Source organism: Scardinius erythrophthalmus (assembly GCF_964197995.2).
Source record: "Scardinius erythrophthalmus genome assembly, chromosome: 13".
Taxonomy (NCBI): Eukaryota; Metazoa; Chordata; class Actinopteri; order Cypriniformes; family Leuciscidae; genus Scardinius; species Scardinius erythrophthalmus.
Window position 1 is genome coordinate 17942039 of NC_138233.1, and position 21716 is coordinate 17963754.

Here is a 21716-nt window from a genome sequence, read left to right on the forward strand (position 1 = left end):
TGGATTAGCAGATACAGGAGATAATCATTGTCTAAACATAGGCACTGTGTACATATTGCAAAACAGTCTTTTATTATGGCAGTTAACTGTCAAAATAACACTTATGACATTGATTCAGCCTTTCATTTGGATGGTGCATGGTTTTTAGAGAGGGAGAAGATGAACCCACCTAAAGCACTGATATTATGTGTTCTGTTTAAAGGATATTGGGAATCTCCTGTATTTCACCTCTCAATCACTGTCCGAATACTGAGAAAGAGAGAAAGATATCGAATTACATAGAGGTTTAAAAATAAATGTTTTGCATTTCATATATAGACTTGAAACAATATTATGTATATTATACAATATTATCTTCACTGATAACACACACACACACATATATACATATATATGTATACAGTACATATATATAGTATTATAAATAGATTCATCCATGCATGTTTTTTTAATCTCATCATTTGTAATCAAAATGTAATTTCTCTCCATCTTCCTTTTATAAAATATATGAACATTCTGATCATTCTGAACATTACAGTAAATTGCAAAATGATTAAGCATTCAAGATAAGCAACATTTTCTGGTGCTTTTCATCACAAAACAAATCCATGATTATGTTCATTAGTAGATGCTAATACGGTACAACTGACCTTTTCCCCCTGATCATGAGATCAAAGGCCTGGTTAATCTGATCTAGAGTCAGTCTATGTGTCCCAAACTCATCCAGCAAGTTTCCCACTCATATAATCTAGAACCAGTCTTGGAACTGCCTCAACACTCTTCCAACCTGTCAATCAAAAGGGTAATTACTTTATAATTATTATTAATTTTTCACATTTACCATGCAAACAGTTCACACTACCCTAAATGCAGGGAAAATTGCCTTGGGGCAATCGTGGCATTCACCTCCAAAATAAGTGCCTTTCAGAGTTCTTCCTAGCAGGATATCCAGGGGGGACAGAGAAAGTTCCTCCACCTCAATCCAACCCACGATCACACAGATCCCCCCTGCAGGGCTGCATGCTTCCACAGCAGCCCTCTGGTCAGAGGAAACTGTATTAGTTCAGGTAACCACAGGGCACATACAGTAAATGATTTTCTTCTACATGGCAAATTGACTTGTTCTAACTTCAATGTTGTTACTATAAGCATCTTTGAAAAATAAACAGCTCAACTAATAAACTTCCAGTTATTGGAATAATAATACACACTGGTTATTGGAACTTACCATGACACCCACGTTCCCCACACACTCAATAGCAAAGTCAACGCCACCATTCGTCAGCTCCCTCAGCACCTCCTGAATGGGTTTATTGTGGTCTTTAGGGTTCACAAACTCAGTGGCCCCAAATGTCTTGGCGATCTCAGACTTGTCTGGGTTGATGTCAACGGCGATGATCCTGGTGGCACCGGCAGCCTTGCATCCCATGACCGCTGCCAGTCCGACAGCTCCCAAACCAAACACCGCACATGTAGAGCCAGATTCTACCTGGGAAAGACAATGCCAAACTAGCTGGTGGGATGTTATTTTTATTTTATGTATCGCCTTTTTGACGTTATGCCAGTAGAAATCACACACACATTGCCTGTGTTCACTGCTGCCCCATATCCTGTAGACACTCCACAGCCCAGCAGACAGACTTTGTCCAGCGGAGCGTCTGGGTGAATCTTGGTGACGCTGTCCTCTGGCACAACAGTATATTCAGAGAAGGTGCCGATACCAATAAACTGATGGACCTGCTGATTCTTACAGGTGATCCTGCTAGTGCCATCAGCAAGAACACACTGCTGAGTTTGCTCCCTAAGAGGCAGAGAAAATTTTCTAATTTTCTCAGAAAGAAATGATAAAATGAATACAAGGAATTTTACATAACAACATTAGCAACATGAAATATTAAGAAAAGTTTCTTCTTGAATAACTTTTTAATTAATAACACTCAATTGTATTAAATAAATAAAATTAAAATCATATTTAATAATATTGAATGATCATTCCATATAGAACAGAAATGCTAACCAACTAAAGTCAATCTCTCAAAAGCAAATGTTAAAAAAATATAATATAGTCCCAGACAACAATGTTTTTCTTTTATCCTAACCAGTTTTTGGTGCAGAGGTTTGTCTTTGGACTCAGACAGCGTTCACATTGTCCAGGAACAGAGGAATGACATGATCTCCTGCAGATACATGGTACATGATAATGTTTATATATATATATATATATATATATATAGACATGATCTCCTGCAGATACATGGTACATGATAATGTTTATATATATATATATATATATATATATATATATATATATATATATATATATATATATATATATATATGTATATATGTATATATGTATATATATACTTTTTTTTTGTATTTTCATACTATATTTTTAGTTTTATATACACACACAGTATAAACCTTTTTTTTTACACACTTCTATTCTCATGTTTCAAAAATTAAGTGATATACAGTAATGTGTCAGTTTGTACTGTTCAAATTGATATATGCCATACAGATAAAGTGCTGTCTTGTGCATTTTTAATCATTGTCATCAAAATTATAGCCATAGTTTACATCTGAAAATACTGACAGAGTACGCTGTTATATTGACAACATGACTAAGAATGTTTTTTGTGAACAATGAAACAAGGACTTGTCATTTTGATGGTACTGATATGTTCACTGACATTGGCAAATATACTAATACTTACTTTTGACAGATGAACTAAGGATTTTGAGCAAGATAAAGGCTTTGGCAGGTAATCCATTGTGTGGTGCTGTTTGTACGAATTGTTTGCAAATCTTAAAGGGATAGTTCACCCAAAAATGAAAATTCTGTCATCATTTACTCACCCTAAAGTTGTTCCAAACTTGTATGAATTTCTTTCTTCTGCTGAACACAAAAGATGATATTTTAAAGAATGTCGGCAACCGAAGAGTTGATGGACCCCATTGACTTCCATAGTATTTTTTTTTCTTGGGCCTGTTTGATTGCCCATATTCTTTAAAATATCTTCTTTTGGGTTTAGCAGAGGAAAGAAATTCATACAAGTTTGGAACAGAATGAGGGTGAGTAAATGATTAAATTTTTATTTTTCGCTGAACTTTCTAAGGAAGATTCAAGAAATGTACCAAAGCGACTGAGAAAAACTTAAGATGATGTAATTGAGAAATGAGAAATCCATTTCCATTTATAAACATTTCATATATTGTTAGAAGTAAAAGAAATATTATGATCAAGTGTTTATGATTTTTTTTTTTTTTTTTTTTTTTTTTTACCTTTAGACACCTTTGTAACTCCTGGACCAATACTCTCCACTGTTCCAGCTCCTTCATGTCCAAGGATTAAAGGAAAAGGCCGTGGCTTCATTTTAGCAACATCATACAGGTAAGCCCAATCTGAGTGACACACCCCAGATGCTGCTATCTGACAAGGATAGATGAATAGTCTTTGCTCAGTGAAATAAAATAATACTTGGTCCCTTAAAAGCACAATAAAAAATTAAGATTAAGAAAAAACATTTTTGCTACCGCATGTAGTATCCAGAATAGTGTTACTGGTTATCCGTTATTCTCAGGCATTTTTAAAAGTAGTAATTTTTTTTAAAGTTTGTGCAAGTCTACATTTATACTATATGTAGCCTAACATGAAGAATATAACAAACCTACCTTAATTCGTACTTCATGTGCTTTGGGAGGGGAAACCTCCACTTCCTCAATGGAGAGTGCTTTCCCTGGTTCCCAGGCCACTGCTGCCTTGCACTTAATCACCTTAGGAATATATATATATACATTACACACACATTTTAACATTGTGATGACTAGGAGAAAGTGTCCCAATCAACATGAATTCACCCATATACACACACACACACACACACACACACACACACACACATTTTAACATTGTGATGATATATGATATATATATACACACACACACACACACACACACACACACACACACAAACATACATACATACATACATACATACATACATACATACATACATACATACATACATACACACTCAACAGTACTGTTCAAGTTTGGGATTAGTAAGGTTTTTTTTAAGAAATCATACTTTTAGAGTATAAAATAGCATTATATTGATCAAAAAGTCAGATAAGACATTTATGATACAAAAAAAAAATATTTAAAATAAATGCAGTTATTTTAAAAATGTTATTCATCAAAGAATCCTAAAAAAAATGTATCATGGTTTCCACAAAATTTCAACATTGAAAATAATAAGATGTTTTGAGCACCAAATCAGCATATTAGAATGATTTCTGAAGCATAATGATGGTGTTTAAAATTGTTTTTACTGTTTCTATCTTATTGAATAACTGCTGCCTTGGTTGACTCTTTTCAAAAACACATATATTATACAATACATTCATTTCCTCTTATGTCCTTACCTTACCCTCAGTTCCCATGGCAACCACACACTTCCAGAAAGTCAATCTTTCCACTGTGGTCTTCTGTCTGCTACATATATATAAGGTCATCGAGTCGAGTGTTCGAATATTTCACCAGCATCAGCCTTTTCACAGTTTGTATCACACCGCTTGTCTGTGTTTGCGCAACTTGCATCATTAAGCCAGTAGGTGGTGACAAGTGACTTTATGAGTGAACAATTGAAATTTAATTGAACTGATTTAATAGTGCCAAAAACACTGATTAACTCAAGAAAGAAACAAGTTGCTGAAACCAATCTTTAATGCTAAAAAGTTTACATCTATGCAGAATAATCCTTGAAAGATTTCTCATTTAAGGCCATTCCTCTTTGGAATATGTGATTGTGTATTGTCAACAATAAGCACATTTTGCATTTCCATTTTCTAGTGTGGATCATTCATTTCAACATTTATCCTCATTCTCATGTTTAAGAATCTGTTATCTTGACAAATAATTTATGCTACTGCCCACTGACATGCTTTTAAAGCTATTGTTATCAGAAAATGTTGGCCTTCAAACACCTTAAAATGCACATATGTAGGTCCGAGAAATCAAAATTTTCTCGGGGGAGCATGCCCCCGAACCCCCCTAACTCTCGCCTTGGGCACCAAATAATAGGGCTGGGTATTGACACAAATTTCACAATTCGATTCGATTTCGATTCACAAGCTTGCAATTCGATTCGATTACGATTACGATTCGATTCAATATCGATTATTTGGGATATCAGTTACAATACATTGCACATTTTCTCAGGGAAAACAAATCTCTTAATGCTGTAAACCATGGGAGTCAGTTGTAGCCTATAGGCTTCATTAGCCTACTATAATATTGAAGGTAAAAATTAACTGATGTATACAAACACTTAAAATACACTTTTATTTATTTTTATAATAATAAAGTTATATAAAATTATATAAAATTTTAAATGATGGCTGTCATAAAAAAACTTTCCAGATTTATTCAAACATGCATTAAATATTGAAGAACATTAAAAATTATAATGAATAATATGGTGCATATATTTAACAAAATGCTCCTCAGTCCTCTCTAGAGTTAACTTTTCTAGCTGACTAACGAGTTTATGGTCACTGGATATGTTTTTTTCTGATGTAAATGTGACGTTACATGACATTGTTTACTAACGTCTTTGCACGGTTGAAACACTGATTGAGCGATTCCATGAGACATGATACGGACTTCGATAAGTTGTACTCTATCTTTTAACACACTTTCAGATGCTCATTCATGTTTATTTCGCGCTGTAACTGGTATTATTAAGGCGGAAGAGTTGCTTCCGTTGCTTCTCTTGAGCTGAGCTGCGTCGGAGCGATCTCACGACACAGCGCCAAAACGGTAATTATGTTTTTGAATTTCGTAAGAAAATGGACGTAATTTGAAATCTGAGACTTTGTTTCATATCAATAATAAATAACAAAGATTATTGCGATTTATTGGATGGGATGTGCGCAACAATGATCCATTCATTCATCAACTGAAAACAGGATGACTAATCGATTCTTGGGATTTAAGAATCGATATTGTTTCATAAAAATAAGAATCGATTAAAATCGAGAAATCGATATTTTTTACCCAGCCCTACCAAATAACCTAGAGCCGGCCCTGGCTACAACGTTGCAGAAACCGAACATTTATGACAATTAAAACGCTGAAACAAAAACATAAATATTCTGCTGATGATTATACAAAAAAAAAAAAAAAGTTATTTCTGTTAAGAATGTTTCACTGCCTCCTAATTCTAGTACTCTAGTATGCTAAGTTTTAGTAAGCTACTGCACAATTCAGTAGGCTATAACATTTTAACATTCAAAAAGACATTCAGAGCAGGAGATGCATGTTACTCTTAACTCACTCAATGACTAGTACTTTTGTCGGGGTTCAAGAGAAAGGTGTTGTTATTTTTGTTGGCACTTCTTTTCTGCTTTGCATATTCAGAATTTTGGATGCTGGCCAGACATCTTATGATTGGCTTACCGAACGGTTGCGGAATCAAAACAAGTTGGAAGGTGATCTCCATCTAGTGGAGCTGTTTAGGAACTACGTTAATTTAAAGCAAAAAATTCACCCCTCAGTTCCAAACCCGGATGACTTTCTTTCTTCTTTGGAAGTTTGGAACACAATGTTTGGCAGAATGAGCCTTAGTCGCCATTCACTTTTTATATAGCCTACAGTATGAAAAAGGGTAGCCTAAATGGTAAGTACCTCCCCACAACTGCCTAATATGTTAGTAGGGCGGGACAGTGGGGCCAATTAATAACACCTGGTTTAAGCTACAACAAACCACTTGACTCAACTACCACAACAACAAATGCAGTGCTTACCTAGAGTGAGGGGAAAAAGAGATTTATGGCTTTACTAGCTGTAATTGTGCTTTTTGTTGTAAGATGCTGCAGCACATTGTCAGCTGAAGGTAGATTAAATATTACATATTTAAAAAAAGACTAATTTTTAATTGGTCTGTGTCTTTGACTGAAAACATGCCTCTTTATCACCTCTGGGAGTGTGGGTTTGGAAACTGCTGTGCTTGGAAAGTCAACAGCTGTAGACAGTTAATATTTTCTAAATAGTCTATTATTATTATTTTTTTTTTTGCATAAATGCCACAAGTGTGTTGTCAACCTTTTGTTTTGTTTTATACCTAGAGCCCCCTCGCTCCTCTAATGAAGCCAACAGTACAGACACCACCTATGGCTTTGTGGCCTGTACTTTTGCAGTTCTGTTGTATGGAAGTTACTTTGTTCCTGTTAAAACGATAGATACCGGCGATGGTGAGGAGTTTAACTGTACTTTTACACGCCACACTAACATTTGACCAACCTTGCCTCAAAATCTGCTGTCTTTACAGGAATGTTTTTCCAGTGGATTTGCAGTTCAGCTATTTGGTGTGTTGGACTGGTTGCTGACACATTGTTTCACCCCTCCAGAGCTCATCCTGTAGCTATGCTTGGAGGAGCACTTTGGGCCACTGGTAAAGTGCATGTGTGAGCGAATAAACATGTTTAATATACATACAGATGTAATTTATAACAGATTTACCTCTTAGGAAATATAACCGCTGTCCCAGTTGTGAAGTTTATTGGCCTCGGTCTTGGAATTTTGCTTTGGGGATCCAGTGGATTGTTAATTGGATGGGCAAGCTCAAGGTGAGCTGGCTTGATGTTTGACAGAAGGGGGTTATAGGGATGTACTGAACTTCCTGATGTTAAACTTTGGGACACTGATTTATATGCTGAGGCTGCGTTTTCCAAAAGCATCGTGAGCCAAGCTGATCGTGAGCAAAGCATTTGTTAATCTTAATGTAAATGTCACCATTTACTAATACATGATTCAAATTTCAAATCTGTTATTATTTAATGGACCTGAGTGAACAGGTATTAACTAACATTAAGAAAGGTGAACTGTAACACACGTATTGCTCATTGTTAGCTAATGATAGTAGTTTAATGTATAAATTAATGTTAACTAGTAGGACTAATTATAAAGTGTTATCCATGTTTTTAATTGAAGGCTGAGGTAATCTTACCTCTTAAGTCATTCCTTTCAAGGTTTGGCTGGTTTGGGCTGAGTCCAGAGGAAGTGTCCAAACCAATAATCAATTACTGTGGAGCTGGCCTTTGTCTGCTAAGGTAATGGGAGAGGTATTTCTTATGTGTTTTTATTTAAATTTTCCCTCTTAGCAGGGAATGTAATAATTGTCTACCTCCAAATGCACACATCAAGATGTTTCTTTGGCTATTAATGAAGGCTGAAATTTTACAAAGTAATATTGTTCATTCATCTAAGAAGTTGCTTTTAGTCCTCAGAAATCCTAATGGAAAGGACATGCTTCAGGCACACTTCTTTAATATGGACAGACAATATTTTTTTATTCCCCCCCATTATTGTTAACTTAGTAGTTACACCTCACAAAGATCCTTTTCAGATGAAAGTGCTGCTGTCTTACTCGCTCAAAAGTTTCTTTGAAATAGAAAATGCAATATATTGTGTAAGGCAGGATAAACAACCTCCTAAGACCTGAAGCCACGTTGTATTGGATCTACAGTTCCATCTGATTTTATGGGATATGGAATAAAAACATCCTTGCGGTTTATTTATTGTGAGAGAGAACTCTCTGGATTAGTTTTTTTTTTTTTTTTTTTTCATAACACAATCTTGTCTTTGTTTCAGTGCCATCATATTCTTCTTTGTGAAAAGTGATGTTCAGAAACGTACATCTCCTGAATCCATGCCTTTGTTGATTGATGATAGGGTAAGTTAGAGGGCTTTTCCACATTAAGAGCTTTTTGGATATTATGTAGAATATTGTTTGGTGTATTTTGTTTTGGATACACATCTTTGCCTACATTTCGTGTGCATGTATTCACACTGTCTTTAGAGGTTGAATCAAGACATCACAAACCTCAGTGATTCATGGGTGGACACGATTTCACCAAAGAGCAAAAGAGTGTTGTGAGTATCTGTAGGCCTTCCTAGTTCCAGTGCATTTCTGGTTCTTTATTATGTACTGAGATGTTTGAGGGCTTTTTTCTGTGCTTATGTGTGCATGTATAAAAGGTTTGTGAATTTAGATTTATGGCATTTTCATATTTATACTATAATATTGTAAAATCTCTGGAATATAAATATTAAATCTATGGATTATTTATTTTCTATAATAATATTCTCTTGTTACAGGGGCTGCATCTTGGCCATATTTTCAGGTGTCCTTTATGGCTCTTCTTTTGTGCCCATTTTCTATATTAAAGTTCATGCCAAAACCAATTCAAGTATGTTCACTGGATCCAGTGAGAATGGTATGTATATGTATTGAATGCATGTATGGGATGACCAAGTAGTTTCAGTATCAGTGGTATGCAATTTATACAGCTTAAGATGTTAAAAAGCATTTTATAGGCTATTCTAACATGTTTTTCTGTCCATTACAGAAATTGACTACTGCTTTGCCCATTACAGTGGAATTTTCCTCATGAGCACAGTGTATTTTCTTACTTACTGCGCATTCATGAAGAACAGGCCTCGGATCTATCCCAGAGCCGTCTTACCTGGTAATTAATGTGCATTCCATTCCATCATCTTTATTTCAACTTGGATGAAAGGACTGTGTTGCTTTGCAGCTCCACCATATTTGTGGAGTATTGCAAAGCAACTGTATTGTTACAGGTAAAGTTTACTATCAGCGACTGGACACGATATCATTGAAAATATTCCTCCGCTTTCTACTGAATATTTAGTTCCCGTGTTTCTTAACTGTAAAATCTTCCATGCAGGTTTTCTGAGTGGCTTGATGTGGGGATTAGCCACGTATGCATGGCTTATAGGAAATTACTACCTTAGTGCAGTGGTCACATTCCCTATAATTAATGCTGTAAGTATGGCACAAAAGAAAATCTTTTATGTTCTCATTCACCTTGCATTGAGAAGTAATGACAGTGTGTTCTACTTGATTTCAGGGTTATGGTTTGGTAGCTGCTCTGTGGGGAAGTGTGGTATTTAAAGAGGTCAAAGTAGGTAACATAAAGCTATTTGTATTCATTCAGTATTTTGGATGGCATTTTTACGTGACCTAGTCTGACACTTTGTTTTTCAAATGAACATGAATATTTATGTGTTGATTTAAATCCGCAGAGAACACCTTGCATAAGATAAATTCACTTTGATTAGTTTTGATATTATGGTGAGTAATTAGGATTATAATTATGCATTTAGTGAGTACATGTATGTAATTTTATATGTAGACAGAGACTGAGACAATCAAAATTATTCAACCACCATTGCAAATCAGGTTTATTGGCAAAATTTACAGACTTTCAGCTGTTTGCAATGAACAAATCAAACAAAGTAACTGAAGTAGCTCAACACAACAAATGTTTCAAGTGGTTTCCCCAAATTCAACTGAAAATAATTCAGTAATATTCTTGGGTTTGCATGCTGCAACCGCCGCCTTCAAATCCCACCAGAGATGTTCTATGGGATTCAAGCCAGGTGACTGTGACGGCGACTGTAGAATCTTCCAGGACTTCTTCTGCAACCAAGCCTTGGTGGAAGTTGAGTTATGCTTGGGATCATTGTCCTGTTGGAAGGTCTAATGACGCCCAAGCTTCAGCTTCCTCACTGATGGCATGACGTTTTCTCCTAGGATTTCTTGATACTTTAATAAATCCATCTTGCCTTCCACACACTGCAGGTTTCCAGTGCCAGAGGATGCAAAGCAGCCGGAGACCATCACCGAGCCACCACCATGCTTAACTGTAGACAGAGTGTTCTTTTCAGCATATGCCTCATTCTTCTTCCTCCATAAATACCACTGATCCATAGGGCTGAAAAGTTCCAGTTTTGCTACATGGCTCCACAGAACAGAATCGCAAAACTGTGGCTTATTTATATACCGACTTTTCTTGTGCTTTTGGGCCAGTAGTGGTGTTCGTCTTGGAGTTCTGGCATGCGCTTAGTATGCGCCTTACTGTGCAAGCTGAAACTTCAGTGGCTGTTGCCACCAAGACTAGCAATTAGCAGGTCTTTTGCAGTCTCTCAAGGGTCACTCAATGGATGCCTTCTCAGAAATCTGGTTGCTGCCGTTAATAGCTGCCTTTTTTCTGCCCTGTCCAGGTAGTGTAACCACTGTTCCCTTAACTTTGAACTTGTAAACTATGCTTCCAGCTGTGTCTTTAGGAACATTTAGTGCTTTCACTATCTTTTTGTATCCTGTTCCTTGTTTGTGAAGGACGATGATATCTTCTCTTAACATTTTTGGCCATTCTTTTGACTTAGCCATATTTCTAACTTACAGTCAAACGTGACACTCAACAAACCTTGCCAGTTCAGATATTTAATGTGTTCTAGCTCAAGCACACCTGGTGCAACTATTGAAGCCCTTGATTAGTCGCATTAGGTGTGCTTGAGACAACACATTTTTTGCAGATTTGTGCTGTTGTGAGGGATTCTATTCAGGGGGTTGAATAATTTTGAAACTGCAGAAGTCATTAAAAGTTGCATTTTTCAATTAAATTTGGGGAAACCACTTGAAACATTTGTTGTGTTGAGCTATTTTAATTACTTTTGTTTGATTTGTTCATTGCAAACAGCTGAAAGTCTACTTTTTTTAATTATATTAATTTAAAAAAAAATGTATATATATATTATATTATAACATTCAAGTCACTAAATGCATAATTATAATTGCTCACCATAATATCAAAACTAGCGAGTGTGTGTAAGAGCCAGTTTAGATCATAGTCGTTTTAATTTGATATTGATTCATTACCAGTAATAATAAGGAAATAAATCAAAAACTTCTATTTAGGCCAGCCTAACAAACTGATTTTCTTTCCTCAGGGTCTTGGGAACTTGCTATTGTTTGTTTTGGCATCTTGTGTTGTCCTGGCAGGCTCCCTGTTAACTGCCTATTCAAAGACTTGAGTATGTACGTTGTTACCACAAGGTGGCAATGGTGGATCAGGTTTTAAACCAATATTCCTGCCAAAAATTGCAGTCACTGAGCTTATCACCTAGAACAAGGCATCTGCAGTGGCTTAGTTGCCCTTGATGTTATTTGCCTGTTTCTATTGCGTTTTAATTGCAGTCCAAATTAATTCTAGGTTTTCTGTAAGTTCACATGTATTTGAATTAAACAGTAGCCCCTTAGGCTTATGTATGTACATTTGTGTTTGTGCTATGTGTTCAACGGAATCTGCATATTTTGATCACCCCACACCTTTTGAGCTGTAAATTTGTCTTTATGTACCAATCTTTCCAATAAGACCATCAGCAGACAAACTGACAAAGATGGGACAAACACTCATAAAGGTGTGTTTGGTTCAGGTATACACTACGTTATGGGGACATAATATCCCCACAAAGATGGCAATATCCGAAATCCCTGTCCTTGTGGGAAAATTTTTTGGGTCCCCATGAAAAACAACGTATAAATCATATGAAGTGATGTTTTTGAAAATCCAAAAATTAGTTTTCTGTGATGGGTAGGTTTAGGGAATAGAATATACAGTTTGTACAGTATAAAAATCATTGGGATGTACAATATGAAAACTGTGTGTGTGTAATATGTCTAGATTAGAATAGTATGTCTAGTCTAAAATACATAATGCATTCCATACCTAAAGGACGACATAACTTGTACTGTTGTTGTGCCTGTTTCCTGTCCTCTTTACCGAAGCCCATCATTAATAGATGTTATTGCTTCATATTCACACCAGCAAATTACAAGTACAAAACATGTCAAAATAACGTTGTTTACAGGCAGATGTTTACAGGCAGATGTGCACAGGAAGCTTTTTCTAGCTATCGAAGCTATTGTAATTCAATTTTAACATCTTTCTAAAAGACAACAAGCTATTTTTGTAATTTATATGCTGTTGGGGGGAAATTTTTCTTTTTCTTTTGCTGGATGTTTGTTATTATTATTATTATTCAGCAGGTACAGCTTTAATATTTAGATAAGCCATGTAGGCTACTGGGAAAATACGCAGAACATTTTTTTTTTTTTTTTTTTACAGTTTAGTTTCTAATGACCGCATTCTAGCCTCTCGCGTTTTCAGTAAAAAGGGCGTAAGGACAATTGCTGCGTTCTTGTCAATTTGGGACTGTTATCTTAGCTGATCCGGCATCGGTCGGGACAGTTGTCTTCATTCATGCTGGAGCTGCGCTGAGGGGATCATCTGGAACTCCTGTGTGTCATCAATATGTAAACGAAAAGAACGCAATTCCAATGTGGGCAAAAGATATTTGACTTAGCCTAATCATGCGCAGACTCTCGTGCCAATGGATACGCATACGACTCGTCCTGGAAAGGTCGGGGACACTATGATTTGTTTGTCCGTATCGTTTTTGAAAGTCTGCAACTGTTGTGGGAGATATTCCGCCATTAGGAAGTATTTGATTGTAGCTGTTGTGTGTTTTGTTTATTTGTTTTTCACCGTTCACGTTAATCACACGTCTACTCGCCAAGACAAACGTCCTGATCCGTGGACTAGAAATAGCGTTTATTCTCAAAAACCTCGAAAAACCTACCAGGACCCCACTGAAGGGGAAGTGAATGAATCCCTGAGTCCGACCAGGTCTAATGTGGTGTATATAACTCTAAAATCTAAGCGGCACAAACCGGCCATTATCAGGGGCACAGTGCGCCCCAAACTCCGGAGAAAGAAAGTTAAAGTGAGAGCGCAGAGTGGCACACAGGACAAAGCGAAGAACGCGAGCCACGATACAAACACCGTTGACAAACAACTGGGATATTCTGAGCTTGATGGCAGTAACGGTGATTATTCATCCATCAGGATATACAGTGAAAGAGCTCCTCCATGGTTCAGCATTGACGATATCACGGCCATGCGCTTTCTAGCTGATAGTAAAATTACGCATATTGACGAAGTTACACCTCCGGGCTTTTCTTCTTTAATTTTATTTAAAAGTGCGACAAATCACACGGACGATACTGATGCGTGTCGCAAATGTTTAGGTATTGTCAGGAGACCCTTGGACATGAGTGAAGTGTTCGCCTTTCATCTGGATAGGATATTGGGACTGAACAGAACTTTGCCAGCTGTCAGCAGAAGATTCCACTCTCTTGGAGGTAGTGTACTTGTTTCTGTTTTTGTTTATTAAAAAAGGTTTTTCATAATTAGGCCTAAATATTTTGTATAGGCATATGTATTTTACTTAATTTGATGTTTTATTCTATTCTATTATTATTATTATTATTATTTTTTGTAGCAAATACTGCATTTTACTTAATTTTGGATTAAATTGGTAAAGAATATAGTGGCCCATAAAAAGGTTTTGGACACTTAAAGGGATAGTTCACCCAAAAATTAAAATTTTGTCATTACTTACTCACCCTCAAGTTGTTTCAAACCTGTGTTTCTTTATTCTGTTGAACACAAAAGAAGATATTTTAACCACCAACCCATTGACTTCCATAGTAGGGAAAATGTAGAACTCAATGGCTATGGCCAACTGTATGGTTACCAACGTTCTTTAATATATATATATATATATATATTATATTCTTAATTCTTAAGTCACAATAAAAAAAAAAGATGTGTAAATGTAACTGCATTAGATAACAAAATATCAAACCAAGTCCCATTTTTTTTTTTTTTTTAAAGGCACATTTTGATTTAAACATTGCAAAATAGATAAGAAAAGTCAGTTCAGAGAAAAGCATAATCTTATTGTCATTTTCAATTAAATTTGTGTGCATCTTACATAGATTAAATAAACTTAAGCTATAGTACTTTCTGGGGCCACTGCATTCGGAGCAGTTCAGTGTCATCAAAGCTGTCTATCAAGCTAATGAGAAATCAAATATGACTGATACTGATCTAATAAATGTATAGCCTACATATATTTCATCTTGTTTCAGATGGTCAGCCTTGTCCAGTGGTTTTGTGGGATCCTTCTTTAAGCCCAGCAGTAGATCAACCCTCTGAGAGACTGAGCTGGGGTTCATATCAAACCTCTCTCAAATACAAGTGCTGGCATCGGGGCATCATACCTAAACCTGAGTGGAGGTGCACCAGCATCCACCACCATGAATGGAGCAAGCTAGTAGTCTTTGATTTCCTTCTGCAGGTACTCTATTCCACTTTCATCTGTGTTGCACCTTTAAACTTCTAGATAAACAAACTTGGATGCACATTAACATATATGTTGTTTTCTGACCAATTCATTTAAAATGAATAGTGAACACAAATAAAGATTGTTTTTCTTCTCAGATTTATGAACGACTAGATAAAAACTGCTGTGGATTTAAGCCCCGCCTAGAGGACACCTGTGTTGAGCTTGGTCACCATGAAGAATGTACAGATAAGGACAGCATAGAGCTGACACACATAGTCCACCGTAGACATGACCCACACCACCTGGTTTTCTTTAACAACAAGGGCTACTTTGACCGAGATGAGGAGAATCTGGACTTCAGGCTACTAGAGGGAATCAAAGGGTGAGTAAAATGACCAGACCTACAGTGCTTAACACATTTATTAGACCACCTGTCATAATAAAGAGGAAACACAAATAGATTTGGAATTTGGAAAACTTGTTTAAAACTAAAACTGACTAACAAACTGAAACAACTATAAATAGTCTTTATTCCCACATAATAACCAAAACTTAATATTTTGTGTATGGTGTCCTTTGGCCTTGCTGCCATTGTTTTCATGTACAGTACTTTTCCACAGTCTCTGTTGTTACTGACTTCCAAATAGTTTCTAGTTGTTTCCAAAGACTTGCTTTTGATGAAACTTTTGTGCAGTCTGTCTTTGAATCCACTAAATCCAAACTTTGTTATAGGATTCAAATCTGGACTTTGACTTGGCCAACTGTGACTAAAGAGCTTACACATACTGATGGATTAACCATTACAGAAACATAAATGATTTTGATAATCACCAATACTGTGGGCATTAGGGCAGATCTGGCACAAACCTTACAATGGGTGGTGGTCTAAAAAATTCAAGCACTGTATTTCACATGTTAGAGTTTATACATGATCATTTGATCTTTAATTTAATCTCATAATGATGTTATAACTGTAAAGAATAGCCCGATTTTGCAGAGATGGTGTGTGAATGTTTTCTTTTAAAGACAGATCATTTTAACATGTAGAATTGAAAATAATCAAAGATATATAAAAAATGAACAAATACATTTGCTTTACTGTTTCAACCCCCTCTTTCTTACCACAAGGGCCATTTGGAAATCCTAAAGGCAAAAAGGTGTTGATAGTGCTCAAGGCCCGTAGGCCAAAATGAATGTACATCGGGTGTCTTCTAATTGTCACAGCTTTAGTTCGGTGGGGGAAGTTGTAAGCTTCTGATTGGTCAGTTTGCATGTCTCACATTTGGGTTTCAGTCACATGGTGAATGAAGGGATAAAAGAATATTACAACTGTTGCTCTGTTTCTTTGATTCTCTGTCTCTTCTTTTTGCTGGGACTTTTTTGCTCTCTCTTCTTTTCCTCTGGGTCCCTTTCTTGGGGCACTCTTTCTTTGCCTTCTCTTTTCTTTCTCTCTTCCCTTTACTAAAGCCTCTCTCTCGCTCTATCCATCCCTCAGGTAACATTCTACATATATGCTGCGCTTATTTCCGTCAAGTAGCAGTGGGTGGTAATAGACAAGAAATGTAGTTTTCTACCATCTTGATAACGTTTCTTTAGTCATCCGGCGATCCTGCAGCCTGGACCCCTGTAGGCAAACCACCTTTACAACTACTGGTACTCTCTTTCAATTAAAATGTCTTGCAAGTTGTTGTGAAGGACTTAGAAACTCATGACCTCAAAGAAATGAATCCTTGCAGTTTAATTGAATTACAAATCGCCACAGGTTATCAGGTTTGCATAGACATTAAAATCCAGATGACAAATGATTTTTTAATTGAAATAAATAGTTTTGTGCTTCTTTTCTTGTTCATACTGGACCATATGAGGTGATTTGTAATTGCTGCAACTAAGAATTTGTTTCTGTGAGGCCACAAGTTTGGCCTCAGTAAGCCAACACCTCTACAACACCACTGAAGATGTAAGCAAATACATACGCCAACAATCTGACACGTGCTGTCTGAGCTAAGGGATTCTGCTGGCGATGCTGCTAATGTGATACCTCTGGGAACGCAAGCTCACTTGTGCAGTAACATCAGTCAGAATAAATGATCGGCCATTGCTGTGTATGAGTATCACCGCTTGCACATTATCTGCATCACAGCATGGTATTACATTATTTGTCTGTTAGCAATGCAATTAGTTTTGTGGGGATTGTAAATACAGTATTTAATGATATTGTATGTTACACATTTTTAATTCTAAGTTTGTTTTAATAATTTTGGAGTGCATTACTATATTATTTCAATATTTTTCCCCTTTCAGGCTACCAGATCAATCTGTGTCAGTGTTGAGGTCTCAGCGTCTCAGGGAAAAGCTCCTGCAATCGCTGTTTCTCGACCAGCAGTACTGGGACAGTCAGGGAGGCCGTCAAGGCATTGAAAAACTCATTGACGTAATTGAGAGAAGAGCCAAAGTCTTGCTCACGTACATCAATGCCCATGGGATTAAAGTAGTACCTATGAACTCTTGACAAATGGAGCTTCAGTTTTCAGTTTCCAGTAATTGTCACTGTTTTTGACAGATTAGTATGACAATGAAGAACGGTTGAGTTGAATTGAATTGAAGGTCTGTAAATCAAAACTCAGTGCACTTCTGAAACCACCACTTTGTGGTGTTGGAAGTGATTCACCTTTTAAGACAAGGTCATATTAAAGGATAGTTTCCCTAAATGCCCTACACAGAGTCCAGGGCTATTTTTTAACACAACTGACATTCCACAAGTTAAAGGCGCTGTAAGTGATTAACTTCCACCAGACATTCTTCCCTATTAGTCGAAAAACAGTTTGTGACAAAAGAAGTAGGTCCGAATTCACAGTACTCATAAAAGAGTCGGCAAAAAATACCCAGATGACCGATTCTGAAGTGTGCGTATGATGGACACTTTACTATCCCATGAGGCCACGGGAGAGGATTTGTGAATGGCGGTGACGTGACGCAACTGACGTTAGTAGGTCACGTGATAAGGGCAACATGGCGAACGTAGTATGTCCAAATTACATGCATACTGCACACGTTCATACTATAAAGAACAAACCTTTTTAGTGGTCATGAAGTAATTACTTATTCAAAAGAAATAAAAACTCTCTTGAGGATGCGATTTCAAATGCAGCCTTAGCCTCTGAATCAGACCACCCCTTCAGTCAATTCCCGCCAACTAGTGCATGTCAGAAAACCTGATCCAAGTAACCAGAACACTCAGCTTTTTATGATAATTTCTGCTGTGTTAAATGTAGATGATTATGGTTCCAGAACATTATTATTAAATCTGGTTATGTTGCACTTGTGTACAAGTTTATCACCGTGAAGATAAAACTTTATTATTTTTGTACTATGATGTTTTTTTTTTTTTAATTGAATAAAAGTGTTCCATCTGTCCATTGGAAAATCACTTCAATATTACATTAATAGTATAATGAATTGAATTATTAGACAGTACCACTGTTTGTTTGTCAACTTTGAGAAAACATGATAATCTTGGAAATGGAAAAGTACTTTAAACCTACAGGTATGCTTAACATGACAGCCTTTGGATCTATATTCACTGTAGTCCTTGAACAGCTATCATGTTCATTTTCATGCTATCTGTTGACTGCAGGAATACTTCAGTTTGAGTTCAGCTGAGTTCAGCTGTCTTCTGACTTTGCTGTTGCCCTCATTTGCGTTTTTAGTTTGCCAGCCAACCAGCCAGTTAGTTCTCAGAGCCTAAAGTTACCCCTTTTGAAAGCGTGAAGGAAAACTTCAGACACACCACAGAAATATGCTCACACAAGAGTTCTTTTATGAGTTTGAAAATAATTTATGTTTGGCAGCATTACCCATGTCAGATGTATCTGCTCTGCACAGTGGACTTGCTGTGTCTTGCCAAACTCTTTGCCAGACAAAATCAGGTAATTTGGAATGTCAAATCACGTCTGCTTGATATGCAAACACTTAAGCGCTCGTGTTCATCTTCCCTATGTTGTTTCCATCCTGCAGATGTGTTCTCACATCATATGTTCAACCCAAATATAGTACAGATATTTTTTTTTTACTGTAAATCCACATGGGAAGTGCTGTTTTAATCATATCAAATGTAGCATAGCATAATGGGAATGGAAATAAGCATCTTTTGAGAGCTGAGTTTGCATATGACCTCATTTTATTTCAATGTTTGAAGTGTAATGAAATTCCTTTCAGTTGACACAATGATTCCAATCTAATAATGTCCTGTCTGTTTCTTCAGTCGAGTTTAAAAACACTGTAAAACATGCTGGGCAAGTAACATATTTGCCACAGTCATATGTCATATAGGGGCCATTTCCACTCTTTATTTCCCTCTGTTGTGCTTTCTGCCCTCATTTTATATCCTAACAAGAAAGCTTTTATACCAGTTGATCTGATTTTTCTTTTGTTAGGACATTACCGCCATTTTCCGCTCTATCAGACAAGCCATTATACTCTATTTCTCCCTCTTTCTTGTTCTAACATAGCTTGTGACCTTAACCAGACTTATAAAAGTCCACAGAACAGCTGAACATCTCATTAATTCAGAAGGCTTTTCCATAATTAATTCTTGTAACTATAACACCCAGAACAATTTCTTAAAAAATTCAAATAAAATAATAGATCATTGCTCATCATTCATATCAACTCACAGCTGTTTCCATACTAACATCTCAGTCCTCCTTTCATTTGCCTGCACAGCTGACCTGCTCCATTTCTCAAGCATGTGAAAGTATGGAAAGGAGTTTTACACTGTCTGTCTTATTTTTCTTTCTTTTCTTTTTTTTTTTAATTTGTTGCTATGACAACATCACCCCAGCAACATCACAACTGGTTAGCAGACAGATGTACAGTATGAGATCGACAGCATTAGTTAAGACACAAGAAGCTGAGAGAGAATACCTTTGTACAAAAACACGAGTCTCTAGACACGACATGGGTGCATTAGCCCCCCTCAGATTCTCATCTGGAATAAGAGTCTTGCTCAACATTAATGTCCTCCACGTGAAGCCAAAAAAGAAACAAATGAAACAGATGGTAGAAAAAAATCAGGGCATGTTATAACCTGAAAATGCACTTTGTGATGAAATACAGAAGGTCTTCAGTTGTGCCACAGTTGATGTTTGCTGAGATTCATGTTGGTCATGGGTTTTTTATCTTGGAAAGATGCTATCTGCGTGTAAAAACAGCACAACACGCCTGAGGCAGGCAGCCAGGTTTCCTTCAGTTGTTCCGTTCAGTTTGTCAAAAATAATCTCTCTTTGGGGACTGTGTGCAGCTGTCAGATCTAACAGTAGGATACTAGCTATTTAACTCTTCCCTAACCACAGAAACTCAAAAAAGTGAATTGGACTGAAAACACATTGGTTTGATCTTAGTTAAAGGCATAGTTGAAAATTCCAAAAATATATAATATCATAATTTATTCACCTTTGTGTTCTTAATTTGTTTTCTATATGGAACAGAAAAAGAGAGTTTTCATCATTCAACAGCAGTTCATAGTGACCATGTACACTACAGCATTTTAGTCTGGACGAGTTTTAAGCCTTGTCAGTGAAACCTGTGTACCAGTTGTGTACTAAGGTGAGCAAGCCTAAATGAGAACACTTGGGTTAAGTCAATTAGGTTAGGTATAAGCACATGATCTTGGTCTAACGGTGTTCATAAAATAGAAAGTCATCAAATTACCCCAATACTTGCTGGCCTCTGACGTGCATGTTGTTCTTCATTTAGATATTCCAAATAGTCCATGCTTTCTTACAAACAGTAAATTCAACCTGTCTCTTTGAAGGATTAATTCATCTCAAATTTAGTCCTATAGTCTAGCTGTAATCCTTCCTTTTGCAATCAGCTTTGTTTAATCCAGAACAGGCTAAATCTATGACTATTTTTAAGGGTTGTCTGTGCAAGTCATTTTGAGTTAAGACAGCTCAAGCATGCATTTTAGTCTGGGACTATTATAGGTTTAAGCCTGGTCTGTGAAACATTTGGTAGATGTGTTGGAACTTTCACTGATGTATAAAAGATTTGTAAAGATATTTTAAAATGAACTCTTTGTGTTCCACACCTTACAGGTTATTATGATAATAAAACATTTTGGGTGAACTATCCCTTTAAGGTTTATCTCCCTGTCTGTGTCTCCCTTTTATATTCTCAGCCACACTATACCACGGCTCCCTTTGTCTGCCTGACAGGAATGCACCTAGAACAAAGAGTAAAATAAGCTGTGTGTGAGATTATGATGTGTGCATGTCTTTGTGCGTGGGAGTGTGTGTTAGAGAGAGAGAATAGTCACTGGCATGTTTACAAAAGCTCTCACTAATGCTGTGTCTGTCCCCATGTGCTAGGGGTTAACCCCACATGAGAACTAGATTAGGGGACATGGCACACTGCACTTATTCACATGTCCAGATATAAAAGCAGGCCAGAGAATCTGCCTCACATCGGCATCTGAATCATCTGAGCTGCTGTTAAACGTACGCACATGCAGTTAAAAGGAGCCCATGTCATTTCACTAAATATAGGCGTGACACAAAAGATAACTTTGGAAGCCATTACAGCTTGAAATGTCTTCAGCAGTGAAATTATTTTTTAAATATCACCAAACTTTCCATTGCCCTTTCCAATTTTT

The 21716-nt window shown here is 36.6% G+C and overlaps 2 protein-coding genes and 1 pseudogene across 7 annotated transcripts; 2 read left to right on the forward strand and 1 right to left on the reverse strand.

Annotated features, from left to right (window-relative positions):
• Positions 1-224: 224 nt before the first annotated feature.
• LOC308700460 (alcohol dehydrogenase class-3-like) lies at positions 225-3819 on the reverse strand (annotated as a pseudogene). Its single transcript has 8 exons — positions 3676-3819; positions 3286-3433; positions 2100-2177; positions 1582-1801; positions 1229-1489; positions 907-1039; positions 651-787; positions 225-249 (listed from the first exon to the last, which is right to left on the reverse strand). The product of its transcript is annotated as an alcohol dehydrogenase class-3-like (transcript).
• Positions 3820-5558: 1739 nt separating this feature from the next.
• Positions 5559-12652, forward strand: tmem144b (transmembrane protein 144b). Of its 4 annotated transcripts, none has more exons than XM_081382065.1 (12): positions 5559-5824; positions 7132-7257; positions 7335-7457; positions 7533-7632; positions 8035-8115; positions 8657-8738; positions 8865-8938; positions 9164-9282; positions 9415-9534; positions 9757-9854; positions 9940-9993; positions 11822-12320. In XM_081382065.1, exons 3-12 carry the CDS (start codon positions 7337-7339, stop codon positions 11903-11905), a joined length of 933 nt encoding a protein of 310 aa, XP_081238191.1. In that variant the 5' UTR covers positions 5559-5824; positions 7132-7257; positions 7335-7336; the 3' UTR covers positions 11906-12320. The 4 variants fall into 4 exon arrangements, with proteins under 4 accessions (XP_081238191.1, XP_081238190.1, XP_081238189.1 ...); XM_081382064.1 differs by lacking the exon at positions 5559-5824 and adding an exon at positions 6507-6683; XM_081382063.1 differs by lacking the exon at positions 5559-5824 and adding an exon at positions 6742-6899 and having other exon boundaries at positions 11822-12652.
• A 40-nt stretch (positions 12653-12692) lies between these two features.
• gask1b (golgi associated kinase 1B) lies at positions 12693-21207 on the forward strand. 2 transcript variants are annotated; one of them, XM_081383263.1, is made up of 4 exons: positions 12693-14075; positions 14868-15076; positions 15220-15446; positions 17366-21207. In XM_081383263.1, exons 1-4 carry the CDS (start codon positions 13265-13267, stop codon positions 17571-17573), a joined length of 1455 nt encoding a protein of 484 aa, XP_081239389.1. In that variant the 5' UTR covers positions 12693-13264; the 3' UTR covers positions 17574-21207. The 2 variants fall into 2 exon arrangements, with proteins under 2 accessions (XP_081239389.1, XP_081239390.1); XM_081383264.1 differs by having other exon boundaries at positions 12949-14075; positions 16193-18478.
• Positions 21208-21716: the final 509 nt, after the last annotated feature.

Coding starts and splice junctions, on each gene's coding strand:
- tmem144b (XM_081382063.1), top strand. CDS start 6,836: ATGGCTTTACTAGCTGTAATTGTGCTTTTTGTTGTAAGATGCTGCAGC. Junction 7,633..8,034: donor ATTGGATGGGCAAGCTCAAG/GTGAGCTGGCTT, acceptor ATTCCTTTCAAG/GTTTGGCTGGTTTGGGCTGA. Junction 8,116..8,656: donor GCTGGCCTTTGTCTGCTAAG/GTAATGGGAGAG, acceptor TCTTTGTTTCAG/TGCCATCATATTCTTCTTTG.
- gask1b (XM_081383263.1), top strand. CDS start 13,265: ATGGATACGCATACGACTCGTCCTGGAAAGGTCGGGGACACTATGATT. Junction 14,076..14,867: donor AAGATTCCACTCTCTTGGAG/GTAGTGTACTTG, acceptor ATCTTGTTTCAG/ATGGTCAGCCTTGTCCAGTG. Junction 15,077..15,219: donor TCTTTGATTTCCTTCTGCAG/GTACTCTATTCC, acceptor TTTTCTTCTCAG/ATTTATGAACGACTAGATAA.